The sequence below is a fragment of the Nomia melanderi genome, chromosome 6, assembly GCF_051020985.1.
Source record: "Nomia melanderi isolate GNS246 chromosome 6, iyNomMela1, whole genome shotgun sequence".
Taxonomy (NCBI): Eukaryota; Metazoa; Arthropoda; class Insecta; order Hymenoptera; family Halictidae; genus Nomia; species Nomia melanderi.
This window is the reverse complement of record NC_135004.1, coordinates 15,919,481-15,933,990: the sequence shown is the minus strand read 5'-3', so window position 1 is coordinate 15,933,990 and position 14,510 is coordinate 15,919,481. Positions and strand designations below refer to the sequence as shown.

Below are 14,510 nucleotides of genomic sequence, written 5' to 3'. Positions count from 1 at the left end.
AATTATAGAAGAATCAGCTACGAGCCTGGAACCCGTAGAGTTCCAATGCCCGACGAAATATTCATTACCGAGATCCGAAACGCTGAAAAATTCAAATCCCCAAGGTTCTGAAAATGATCTTCCACCGGATGAAAATCCGAACTGCGGACCAGAAACCGCAGAAACTCCAGAACCCACAGGATTCTTCGAGTAACTCTAATCCCGGAACAGGCTAGCGTAATATGCAAACTACCCCTATATTCCTCTGTACACCGTGCGTCACTCATACTTGAATTCCATTCAACTCGAGCCGGCTAGAGGTTCCTCCGTGCGCTCTAACGATCCCGCGGCTTCCTTTCGTCCAACTTATCAACCGGCTTTTCCGCTTCCGCAATTTTTCACGTGCCCCTGCCCCCGCCGCTCGCGATCATCCTGGCTGCTTAGTTTCACCGGCGCGGCGCGCAGTGGCGGTTTATTGACAAAACTCGAAAATTCGACTATTTAAGTAACGAAAATTGAAAGTTACCAATGTGTTGCTAATTGGTTCTTGCTATACGAAATGATTCTTATTTCAAAAATAAACATCTTGCGCGAGTAAACTCCGTTTCTCTACAACGTTGGAATCGAGACGCAAAGTATCCATTAGCATCGGAAAATCTTCGTAATATGAAGAAACTAAATATGTCTAAACAAAATACGAGCACCATGGTTTAGTTCTATACCTTACAATTTTTGTCTTCTTTCCTATCACTCATATTTTTTAACACTACAACTACCGACTAGTTGAATTTGACTTTGAGCAGACTTTTTGGAATTCCTCTATAGAAACTCCAAGAGTGCATTATTGATACAATTAATAATTGTAACGCCAAATAATTGTTCCTGCTTTCTTTTGTTACAAAAGAATTTTCGTAGTTGAAAACAATCGTGACATGCCAGAAAACTGATGTCGAATGAACATGGTTAATAACGTAACTAAATTGACAATAATGTAATGCAAAGATTGTAACGCCAAATAATTAATAGCTATTCCTGGTTTATTTTGCTACAAAAGAATTTTCGAAGCGCTTAACGTGTTAATTGATTTACAATTCAGTTCCCCTATTACTAAATCAATGTCTTCAACCATTCCTCAGAGAAACATTTATCTTTTCAACAATTGCACAAAGGCATTAAGATTAATTTTACTTATCTGGTAGTTTCAGTGTTAATTGCACAAAGGCATCAAGATTGAGTAATTTTACTCATCTGATAGTTTCAGTGTCAAGTTATTGAGTTTTGTCCAGAAACCGTTTGGCCGCACTGCGCGTCGCGGCGTCTCGGGGATGAAACCTCCCCTATTCGTTTCAGCCGGCCGGCGTCACGCGGACCACGCGTTTTTCCCCATTGTCTTCGCGTCCGCCTCTCGAGAAGCGACTACTCGACGTAACTCGTAATATCTGCCGGTCCCGGCAGCGTTGTCGCTCTTCCCGGCGCCCCCTTCTGCCGGTTTTCCTCCGCGGCGCGGCGGAAAGGAGAAAAGAGAGGCCAGGTTGATTAATGATCGGCCTGGAGCCCGTGATAAATCGAGGGACGAACGCGACGCGAGAGTTCCACCCAGGACCACTCGGATTTGTCCTCGACTAGGATCGTTTTTTAATTAACAACCGCGTAAACGTCCCGGTTCGCGCGTCCGACAGGGTCGTCGACGATTAACCCTGTGACACGTTCACCCTTTGCACGAATTCCTCGTAGAATCTTGTTTTCGAAGATATTGTGCTGTTTGAACTGTTTTGTTCGGAATGTAGTTGAAAGGGTAGTTGATAGGGAACAGTGTGAATTTTCATTAACCCCGTACAATGACGAGCGAGACTCGCAAGATTTCTAGACTAATTTAACCCTTTGATCAGTTGAAGCGATTACTTCGAATATAAAACAGTGTCCACTCATGGTACACGCGAAATTTTTGTGTCATCTGTTAAAGAATATTAATGGTAAGGTAAAGAAATAATACGAAATTATCTTAAAAGTCATCAAAAGCTTGAGCGAGGGATTAACCCTTTGACCGAACAAAATGATCAAATTTAGAATTCAATATGAAATTTTATATAATGGAACGTCGAAATAAACTATTTATGTCACTTAATTTATACAAGGTATTTCTTTATGTTAGTTGTAAAACATATCATTGATATTTAATCAGAAAATAATGAATATTCGTTGAGAAAAATATTCTCGAGTGCGAAGGGTTAATTGCCACGGAGGTGAATGTTTATTATTGAACAATGGGGATAATTATTGTTTACGCTATTACGAATTTATTCAGATTATGAAAGATTTAAATTCAATATCAGAAATTCCACTGTAATCATGGATTTTCATAGTAAGTTACGAGATCGTGTACACAGGAACTAATTGCACTTTTCGATTGTTTACCGAGCGTTGAATACAAAGTGGTAAGGTGTACGCTAAGATAATAAAGGTAGAGAGCGAATAATTCGCAGAGCTTCCGCAGGAAACCCGGAAAGAAGTTAATAAGCGCAATAGGACTGTAAAGGATCGTTTTAATTCTCTCTTGTTGGCGGAGTTTGCACAGCTTCATGTCGCAGAGTGTTTACATTCCTTTAACCGGCTCTGAACATTTCGCGAAACGCATTCAGCAAACAGACACGCGTTCCCCGTGCAGCTGGATACAATTTCTTAACCTTGCCGCGGTCTTCGGTTCAGCGATACGCTTGAAATAATAATGACGAGGGCGGGGAGCGCTATTAGCTGCAATCTCCTCGTATCTTCGACTGTACTGAATATTTAAGAAATGTCAAACGCGAGTAATTCGACGGAATAAATACTCAGGAGCTCTCACATCGATCAGAAAAGTTCTTCGTAATGTCACTTCAAAGATATTCAATATTAGATATGATAAGAAACATTCAAAATTCACAGATTTCAGACATCGAAACCTGATACTAATACAAACTGAATTTACAGTAAATCAAACTGTTCAATAAAGTTACAAAAATAGGATTGCCATAGAAAATGGTTGCCAAAAACCATTTCAAATTTCTCTCAACACTAGATTTACTAATATTATTGTTATCACTGATTAAAGGTTCAAGACTAGACAATTAAGATACATATTTGCATAACTGCTTCAATAAAAACCGACCCAAACGCTTACCGAATACTTACAAAATTCAATACGAGTTAAATAGGCTCGTAAATCTAGTGTTAAATAATCAAAATTTCTACTAATCGGTATTAGCGTCGTAGATATTCAATCGAATCTCTATTGTTTCAGGGGACAAACTCGAGACCTGGACCCACCGAGAACTCAGCGGACCTGGAGATCATAATGAAGGTGAGCAATCGTTTACTTTAGCAACCACCGTTTCAATTTTCCCATGGAAAATCGGCCGCCGGCGATCGGTTTCGGTGCTCGATCGGCCACGATACGCCGCGTTCGACCGGTAAACGTCGAAACTTTGCCTTTAACTTAACCGTCCTGTCGTTGAGAGTCTGGGACTTGGTCGATAAGTCAATTTTCTCGCCGATACAACGTTATCTCTCTCTCTCTCTCTCCCTCTCTTTCCCGTGGTCATATCGCGGCTGTCGTTCAACCGAATCGACTTGCTTTCGTGTGTATCGGCTTTCGCCGCCGCTGCCCGGCAGAACACAATTTCGCGCCCCACAGAAACGACGGAAACTTTGTCGCCGCGTTAATGGAACGTATCCAACGACGTACACCGGCGTTTCTTTCTTCCCTATTTTCCCCGTTCCGGCGCCCCGCCCCTGAAAAAACTGAATGAAACCTGCTCTTTCAATCCTGCCGTACGAGTTTCACGGCTCGATAGCGGCTTTTGAGCCGCGTTTCGCTCGGAAAACCGCGGAAGACTCGATACTCCCGATGGAAATGAAGACCGCCTTTGTTGGGCCTTGTTCGGTGGAGCTTGACTGCTTCAGTCAACTGATTTCGTATGAATTTCGCGCATAAGTTTCTAGTAGAGTATCCTTCGATCGACGCGAAAGTCATTTCTTGAGAAGTTAGTCTTCGAACCACAAATTCCAAGTCTCTTTGAAATTTATAATCATCGAACGAGGTCAATCAGTTTCAAACAATTTCAAATAGTCTCAAACGACAACCGAATCTTATTCGAAATGGATTCTTGATCACAGACGAATCTTAACAAACTATCTTCAACGTGAAACTCGTGTACACAGGTACAATCTTTAAACAATCATTGGTCATTCGGAATTAGGTCTTCAAACCACCTCCAATGGAATCTGCTAAATTAAAGGTTCCTCTGAGTTCCTTGTAACATTCGAATCTCCCAAAGGAAATTCTAAGTCTCTTTGAAATTTATAATCATCAAACAAGGTCAAACAATCTCAGATAGTCTCAAACGATCGACAACCGAATCTTATTCGAAACGGATTCTTGATCACAGACGAACGTTAACAATCTTCAACGTGTCAAACTCGTGTACACAGGTGCAATCTCTAAACAATCATTGGTCATTCGGTATCTCCAAACAACCGGCAAGATCAACCGGCCTCATTCAAACATTGCCTCGCCCGATCTGGAATAAATTCCGCGCGAAAGAAAATAGCATGTCCAACGGTTTCAGGCGTCGCCGAAACGTCCCGTCTATTTATACGCTTATCCTTGGAGCGCGGCGGGTTCGATTCGAGTTATTTCGAGCAGGTAAATCCACGGGCACGGCCGTGAAACTAATCGAAAGTTTGACCGGCCGGCGTATTGGCCGAGCCGGGGGAAGTCGTTGCCTTTCTTCTTGCTCGACTCCGCGCTACCCTTGAAACCGATAGAGCCCGATCGATCGCTCCTCATTGTTCGCCGGGGAAACTCGCTCGCCGGTTTCCCCGGTGCCCGCGATAAGACCCATTGATTCGCGTTCGACGCTGCAACTACCGAGCAATTAGAACGAATTCTTCGCGATGCCTTGAACAAGTTAAAAATGTACACCTCTCGAGACTCGAAGTGCTTCGTACTATTTTATTCGTGCGAATACGCGAATTTGCTTTGTAATTCGTGACAGAAGCAGCTGGTTTCAGTGATTATGGAATAAGAATTACAGAACTAATTAATTAATTAGAATTAATTAATTCTAATTTTTAGTTCCAGTTTCTTTTCGATATTATTAGAAACAACAAACGCTCCGAGAAACTATCGAAGAACCGCTGGTCCGGCTATCAGCGAAACGATCGCCGATAACAACGAACGTGTAAACGAGAAACCGAAGCCTAAGGAAAGTGATCCGCGACTCCGCTCCCGTCCGCTCGGATCCTACGCCGGTCACGTGCGCCCGTGATTACCGGCAATCTTCGCCGGCGTGTAATCGCGTTTCCTTTTAAATCAACACCGCGCGATTTCACCGGAGACCACTTTTCCGCGATGACACGCTCGAGATCCGCCGCAGCTACTTCTACTCCGCGCGTCGAAACGCTCGTAACCACGGCGCTTCTTGCCAGGGAAATCTGTTATCAGGAATCGTCTGCTCACTCCGCGATCGAACGCGTTTCTCCGAGGGCTTTTCAGCAACTTCACCCTTTGACGCGGCGTCGGGCGATTCTTTCGTTTGATGTGTCCCGTGTTTCGTGTGTCTGGAACCATTTGCAGATTGAGTTGCTGTTGGTTTGGTGATTGTAGAAAGTCACTGGTTCGTTGTAATTTTGGTGCACTTGGATTTTGAATAGGAATCTTATTAGGGAATATTGTGTGAATGTAGGATTGTTAATCTGAATGGTGGACTAGTGTTTTTGGGAGAGTTAATTTATAGGTGTATGGTAATTAGGAATAATAGTCAGAGAAGTGAATAATATCTATCATTGATTGATTGATTTTTCTTGCAGTTAATTCTTGCATTTGGTTTGACCCAAGAACATTGTAAAATTGAAAATTCAATATTAAATTTTATATAATGCACGAACACATGGAACATCGAAATAAAATACTTCTGTCACTTAATTTATGCAAGGTATTTCTTTACGTTAATTGCAAAAAGTATTATTGACATTTCATCAGAAAATAATGGATATTTATTGAGAAAAATATTCTCGAGTGCAAAGGGTTAAAAGGGCAGGAGATATTTCTCTGAGAAATTAGAGAAATTGAAGCAGCAACGCGCAAACTGAATGTTAAATCAAAGTTCCAATACTCAAGAATTGCTATAGAATTTCAAAAAGTCATTTTACCTGATCAGTAATTCCATTGTTAGAAGGACGTTATTAAAATAGACTTCAGAAGAAATTACCAAGTAAAAAGTACCAAGAATCCCGTCAAGAATCTCTCGAATCAGCTTCATTTGAAAGTCAATTTCACACACGTTAATTGCACCGTTTGTGCGTACTGCGTCGTTTCCGAAGAAACAGATGCATTATATACGCGCGGCATCGAACTAACATAATATTGAATGGAACGTGACAAGATTTGCGATCGCCTATCGATCGGTTCCCGCTCGAGAGGCAAGTCCCATAGGCGAACGGAATTGAATTTTCCGGAAGCAGTTTTTCATCGGCGGCCGGGGGGCGATGCTCGAAACAATTTGTCGTTTCTGCGGACGGGCTCTCGATTCCATCGCGGAACAGTCGTCGCAGATACGTTGCAGTTCGTTTGATAAACTGTCGCCTGACCCAGTTCCAATCGTGAATAGAGAATAATGATGCCGCGGGAACGGCCCCGGCACGTGGGAGTCTTGGAGCTGCCGATCTTCCGGCGGCGAAAACTGTCGCCCGGATTTGCTGGGAAACGCCGCTCGCCGGTTCGACTCGTTTCGTCTCGTGATCAGCGGTACCTTGTGCGCCGAGGATCTTTCTTCGAGTATGGCGGAGCCTCGAAATTAAATATACTCGCGCGTGGCATACCGGAGGACTTTTATCTTTAAAAGCTGAATTGAAAGACAATAGGATGGATTGTTCGCCGTGTTTTAAAGGAACTCCCGGAGAACGATAAATTCTTGGCAGATGAACTTTTAATTGATCTATTAACACCTCGTGTGTATTTCGAGGAAACAACTATTTTATAACTATTTAAATTCCAACAAGGTGAGGGGAATTTAAATCGTCATTTGGACACAATGTTTTATTGAACACTCTGTGTCTCGTCGGTATCATTTTCCATCGTATCATTAACCCTTTGCACTCGAGAGGCGACTCCCAGTCGCCGGATGATTTAATCCGGCAATATTATAAATTTTGGGATTTACCATTAACCTTTGTATACTGTGTCAGTATGTGAGCTGTTACAAGAAATAGTTTTGTTACCTAATTTATGTATGATTTATTGTTAAATTCTTTTTAAAGAATCTTGTTTGTATGAAATTAGAAAGTATAGAATATTTCGAGTGAAAAACTTTCGAGTGCTAAAGGTTAATAGGATGAACAACGGAATTTTTCAATTGCCTTCTACGTGTTCGTTTGAATATTTTCTAGTTTTCACATTAGAACTACGGAGTAATTACAATAATTTGTTTCCAATTTTGCATAAATATTGGAACAGGTTTCTCGAGAATATTGTCTAGTTTTAACACTAGAACTGCTAAGTAATTAGAGTGATTTGTTTCCAATTTTGCATAAATATTGGAACAGGTTTCTCGAGAATATTGTCTAGTTTTAACACTAGAACTACTGAATAATTAGAGTGATTTATTTCCAATTTTGCATAAATATTAGAACAGGTTTCCCGAGATTCAGAGGGTTTCGTAGGTTTGTATCTGTACAGGTCTAATTTAATTGAAAATCTTTCGCAAGAGCGCCTTGAGAATCGAGATACTTAGAAAATAAACATTCTCAACTAGTTTTAGTGTTAATTAATAAACCAGCTTAGTATCAGACGATTTTTCGATAAAATAAACTAAAGTCACCTGTAGAAAAGAAACTCGTTTAGTTTCAGTAACCTGAAGCTATTTTCCAAAATTCGTTAACGATTTCTAACCTCGAAAATCATCCACATCGTTCCATGTAATTCAACAAACTATTTTTAGAAAGCCTGGCAGTATCGACAATAAATTCCAATTACGTCGATGTACAGCGTCCCGTTCGCAACGGCCGGATAAACGGCGAACAATAGCGGACACAGGTGTCAAAGGGTAACGGTGAAAAGTTCTCCAAGATGGCCGTGATCAATTGCCGATTATCCAACGGTGGCGACGAAAGAGCGGCGGGTATAATGTGACTCACTGGTTTCGGGGTCCGGTAAAAGCTGTCAGGTGTCGCCGGGCGCGGCCGGTAATTTATGGACACGGCTTAACGGCGATTATCAGTGAATTGATATCATTATGGTGCCGCGATATTGTGACACACGTACGCTCGAGCGATCGCGATACCGGTGGGCCCGGGCGCGCGCAATTAATGTCCTTACGGTAGGTGGATCTGTTATCGGCGATCGGATAGCGATTAATGTCGTGTCGATGGCCAGGCGTAGGCGGTTCCGGCCATTTTCGAGTGTCGCTTTTCACGCCGGAGGAATTTGTCGACGGCTCGTCGCTGCTTAATTAGCGGATCGGTCCCTGGACCGGGTCCTTTTGTGCGCCCGCCTCGTTAAGTCTTCATTTTACGCGGACGCCGCCGGTCGGACGCGAAATTCTCTGTTAGAATATTAGCTCCGCGACTGTATTAAGTAATTGCGTTCAATTCGACCGAGCGTTTATGTTCGATTCATAATCTGGGAGTACTTTAACTGTGCTTCGCGAGTTTACGCGTCATCTTGACCCTTTGCGGACGAAGATTCTTTGAAATACGAAAGTTTGGTAGGTGAGGTTAGATTATATATTGATTGCTTGAATAATGAGAGGAAGAGAAATTATATACTGATCTCTTGCTGTTTGAGTAATTGAATCCTTTGTTTGCGAGTTACTCCAAATATGGAAATTTGGATATAATAGCATTTTTCATTTTCACTGTAGATACCATAAAAATTAGTTGCAGTTGCTGATAAGTTACAAAACTATCTGGAGTGCTAAGGGTTAACCCTTTGCAATCGAAAGTGTTTCACTTGAAGTATCCAACCCTTTCTACTTAGATATAGACAAGATCCTTCAAAATTAATTCCTCACGAATTCATACATAAATCAGGGAACAATATTTCCTTCCAATATTTCCGTATTGATTACACAAAGGTTAATGGAAATACCAAAGTTCATAATTTCCTGCATCAAATCGTCCGTCGACTAGGAGTCGCCTCGAGTGCAACGGGTTAATTAGCGGACGAGGATTCTTCGAAACATAGAAAACTTTCAACAAATGAAGCTAAATTACATATCGATCGCTCAAATAATAGCAAAAACAGAAACTACATACTAATCTCTTGCTATCCGAGTAATTAAATCATTTGCATTCGACTTAGTTTTCCAAATATGAACGTTTCATCTCCGAAAAGTCGACACTCGACTGCAAAGGGTTAATTAGCGGACGAGGATTCTTCGAAACATAGAAAACCTTCAACAAATGAAGCTAAATTACATATCGATTGCTCAAATAATAGCAAAAACAGAAACTACATACTACTCTCTTGCTATCCGAGTAATTAAATCATTCGCCTGCGACTCAGTCTTCCAAATATGAACGTTTCATCTCTCCAATGCCGACATTCGTCCGCAAATGGTTAAACACGACAAGTTTCTTTCCCGAATAAATTATGCACGACGAAGTGGTTCGATCAGAGTCACGAAATAAATCATAAAGCAAGGGGCAGAGACTAAGACTCCCCGGAAAAATCGATTTCCCGGTACAGAAACGTTGATATTTCCCCGACTGTGCGCTCGCCGGTCCCCGGAATCACCGCGGAACGGACCATCCGTTCGCGCAGTTCCCGGTGTCGAGCGAGCGAGCGAGTGGTTCGCGTTCGCCGGGCTTTTCCACTCGCAGCGCGAATTTATGACGATGCCGGCCGGTGTACAGTTCCAGGCTCCGGCTGGTTTCTGCCCGCCGCACCCCCTTTCAACCCCCGGTTCCTCCCCTGTCTGCCGTCCGCGTAGCATCCTCTCTCGTTGCCCATCGCGGCCGTTTGGTATAGAAGCACCGTCGAGGCCCATGAATTATTCTCACGGCTCTGCCCGTGGGAAAATACGAGAGTTGCGCCAGTAGGCATCGTAAATGCGGCTGCTAATTGCGCTCGGCGACGACCACCATCGCGGCACGGGGGCCGGGGGGCGAGCTCTCTCTCTCCTCTCCCTGAATCATCGCGTTCTCCTTTTTTCGCCGACGTTATCGCTGCGCGCGCCCTTCGTTTAGAATCGCAGCCGGGTACGAACCGTTAGAATCCTGCCTCGCGGACCGTCCGCCGCCACCCCCGTTCGACGATTAATCGAGAGATTTTCGGACGTCCATTATGACCGATCGCGGGGAGACTCGGGACAGGCTGAATGTTTCATCGAAATAATTGACTCGTCGAAGTTCATTCGTTTCTCAAATTTCACGAGTATGCGGTGTGTTTTAATTGAAATGTATAATTGTCCTCGATCGGTTTCTGGATTCGGTTTATTCGGATGCTCTCTTTGATTCTGTAAATGGATCATTCGGTTTTCGGGAAGTTGAATTGTGGCTGGAGGTTTGAAAGGTGGTGTCTGAGAGAATTGAGATCGATGGAAGTTTCTAGGGATTGAGTGAATTATTCACTGAAGAATATTTAACCCTTTGCCCTACAATATCGGGTGACACGATCTCAAATTGATATGAACAGAGACAAATGAATTGTAATTCTCGTAAACCCGAATTAGGTGTTATATTTCTTATCAACTGTTACACTTTAAGGTGACCGTGGATTATTAAATTAAAAGTAAATTATTAATGACAAAGTGATTCTTGCTGGTGTAGTAATAAACTAAATCATAGGTCAAGGGGTTAACCCTTAGTTTCGAAAGTTTCTCAATGGAAACATTCAACCTTTTCTAACGAGATATAGGTCATATTGTTTGAAACTAATTTAGCGATAATTCATAGATAAATTAAGCATCAGAGGTGTTTTATTTAAATATTTCACGTAGCAATACAAACTTTAATTTGAAATATTAAATATTCAACTTCATAGTTTTGTTGCATCGAATCATGTGGTGACTGAGAGTCACTCGAGTTCAAAGGGTTAACACTTTCGCTGCCATAGTGGTTCCATGAGATTGGAGCTTCAAATGATTTGAAAATAATTATAATTCATGAGAGAACTGATGTCGAATAAAAATGTTCAACAGCATAAATGATTAGATAACAGTGTAAGAATCGTACTAGCAAATAATTAATAATTGTTCCTTTTTATCGTTAGTATAAAGGAATAAGTGATACGTATAACGATGATTTTTCTTTTTTTTTTAAATACTCTTAGCCAAAACGTTCCAATATTTAATATTCAAGATCCCCTGAAAAATCTCTTGAAATTTACTCCCTCTAGCAAAAATGATAATGCCAATTTACTTAAACCTATCCAACATTCCGAACATTCCAAACTCCAGTGACCGTATACAAGAATTCCGTCGTATCAGAAAATAGTAACATTATCGGTGTCGAACGCTGAAACCGATCGATGATCATTCAATCTTTCCCCCAATAAACGGTCGCCGATAACTCCTGCTGTCTCGGTCGCGGAAGAAATCGCGTGGCAAGGGGTTTAATAAGGTCAACTGGATGTCGATTAAGTTAACTCACTGCCGTGCCGAAGTTAACTCGCGGAACTTTCGTCGTTTTCACGGCCGGTCGATGGAAACGTTAACGTTCGCGGGTCGGCGGCGGCGGCGGCGGCGGCGGCGGCGGTTTGCCGGAGCTAGAGGGGGGCGGCAGGGCGGCACTCGTTGCATCGGTCTCTCGAGTGGCGGCCGACGAAGGGAAAGAGCAAGTGCAACGCGCAAGTGCAGTCCCGCGAGTCCTCTCGAAGAGATGTTTCGCGGAACATTGTTACGCTCGTGTTGCATCGCGATACGAGAATACCATTGCGTACGCGTTCCTCTCTCTCTGTTCGTTCAGGTTTTCCCTGAAAGTCGAATCTCCACTGGCGTCTGTGGATCGAAGGGTACAGGGTGTCCTATTTTGAACTATTACACGAGGATCAACCCTTTGCACTCCAGAAGTTATTCACCGGAAATATTCAATATTCTCTAATGAGATACAGACATTTTCTTAGATTGAGAAATCTCACGTGCATTCGGGACGAGAACTATTTCCTTTCAATATTTCGTACATTGATGCATTATACAAAGTTTAATGTTAAATATCAAAGATTACAGTTTTCCTGTGTCAGATCATTTGGTGACTTATGTCGACATTTGCAGGATGAAATTCCTATGCTTCGAAAATTAAGTCGCAGATGATTGAATTACTCGAACAGAGAGATCAGCAGCTTCTTCTTTTTTCTATTATTTAACCCTTAGCACTCCAGATGATTTTGTAATCTACCAACAACTCTTTTGTAGTATCCCTAGCACAAATGAAAAATCTTATATTCTAAATTTATTCATTACAATATTTAATATAAATGGTGTCATATTGGAGCCTACAGAGTGCAAAGGGTTAATATAGAATTAACAGTATTTCTACCGAAGGTGTCAAAAGACCTTTGAAATTTTAACAAAATTATTTTCTGAGTTGAATCATTTTTCCTCGATTGAATTTTGGATATTTCCTATAGTCAATTTTTTTGTGATTTTGATGTAATAATAAATTTTCTACTTATCTACCTCGAGAGATCATTGAAACAGGAGAAACTGTTTCAGGAATTTTTAAAACAATGATTAGCTCTGTAGATTATTGAACTTCTAGATTAAAATAGGATACTGTACGAGATTGAACGTTTGTTGTTCGGGCCACTTCGCACACGTAACGACGTTCGAGCGCTAGACAAGACGGAATTTTCATTGATCGTTCCAGGCTCTCTTGAATCAAGAGAACGTTTCACGCTCGAATGGAGATTTCGTTTATCGATCGCAGCGCGAGAGGGAGGTTTTTACGTTGCTTGGATATGAGAACGTTGAATTGCTTTCGGGAGAACCTATCTTTAGTTTGAATAGTTTTATGAAGCCGTGTCAATGGTTCTTTACGGTTCAAGTGACGTTTTCGACTAACTGGAATAACTAGAATTATTTCTTAAACGAAAATTATTGCAAATTCAAGAATGCTTTAGCTTTATGTCTCATCTTTCGTTTCTTATAAATTCAAATAATAAAATTAACCCCATTCAAATAATCTAGTTCTCTTCTAAAAATTTTAAGTGTCATTTTCGACTGTTGGATTACCTAGAATTATTTATTGAACGAAAATTATTATAAATTCATGTATGTCTTAGCTTCATGTTTCATCTTTCGTTTCCTATCATAAATTTAAAGTAACCTAACCTGTCAGAAAAACAGTATTCTATAACATTAACCTCATTAAAACATTCTAGTTCTCTTCTAAAAATTTCAAGTGTTTTCGACTGTTGGATTACCTAGAATTATTTCTTAAACGAAAAATATTACAAATTCAATTATACTTTAGTTTTATGTTTCATCTTTCGTTTCTTATAAATTCAAAGTAACCTAACATGCCAAAAGAATAGTATTCTATAAAATTAACCCCATTGAAAAAATCTAGTTCTCTTCAAAAAATTTCAGTTCCAACTCCTTTAACCTTTCAAATTCAACAGAACGTAATATTTACGTTCGTCGAACGTTCTACTACGTCTCTGACACGTTATGATAAGGCAATGGTTTAAAATAGATATGTAATCTTGTTTAAATCATCGCCCCTAGTCACCGCAAGCTTTTCATCAAACATTCATGCCCCGAAAGAGTGATCGGCACAGAAATCAGAGCGAACAGTCCCGGATCGATTCACTCCGAAACGAAGCGCATGAAATTTACAAATAAACCGTCCATGAATAATTTATGCGCGCCGCTGTCTAAATTAGATACGAGTCCGTAGATTCTCATGATTGAATTTTACCTTCATTATTACTCGTTGTTCCCCGATAAAATTTGCCAGTCGATAATTACTCGACTAGCGAATAAGGATTCCGTTCGAAATCGATCGTGTGTAATTCATATTGAATGAGATAATATCCTCGAACCGGCCACTCGATTAATGTCCAATCGGTGCACCGGTTTTTACGGAGACCGTGTTTAATATTTGATTTGCAGACGTTTATTTAATTTTAGAAGATTACTTGTTCGTTTATATGGATCGGGGAAATTGTAGCTTCGAAAATAGAGTATCGTGCATTTGCATAATTGCATGAAACAAAATCGACTTAATACATTGTCTGGTAACGAAGTCTCGTTTATGTATAAAGACAATTAACTATGTAACTTTGCTGATTATCACAGCACTTGAAATATTCAATTTTATTGGAACTGATTATCTGTTTAAAGTACATTATGTAATTATATGTTTGAGTTGTTCTCTGTGCAGATCTCACTGAAAATCATTCACAATGTAGTTTTAATTTAGTTTTCTAGAAATTAGTACGCTCCAGGTTGCTTTGAAATCTATCAGCAACTGCAACTAATTTTTATAGTACAAAACTACTTAGTACAAAATTTCGATGTGTGGAAAATTTAATAATTTTAGGGTAGTGTCTT

The 14,510-nt window shown here is 40.8% G+C and overlaps 1 protein-coding gene across 9 annotated transcripts in view; it reads left to right on the top strand.

Moving 5' to 3' along the window:
- The window catches only part of lilli (AF4/FMR2 family member lilliputian), a 370,515-nt gene that overhangs the window by 246,892 nt on the left and 109,113 nt on the right, over nt 1-14,510 (top strand). For all 9 annotated transcript variants that reach the window (XM_076368250.1, XM_076368249.1, XM_076368251.1 and 6 more), the window contains one exon: nt 3,257-3,316. In XM_076368250.1, coding sequence (XP_076224365.1) covers nt 3,257-3,316 — 60 coding nt within the window. The remainder of the gene's footprint in view (nt 1-3,256; nt 3,317-14,510) is intronic.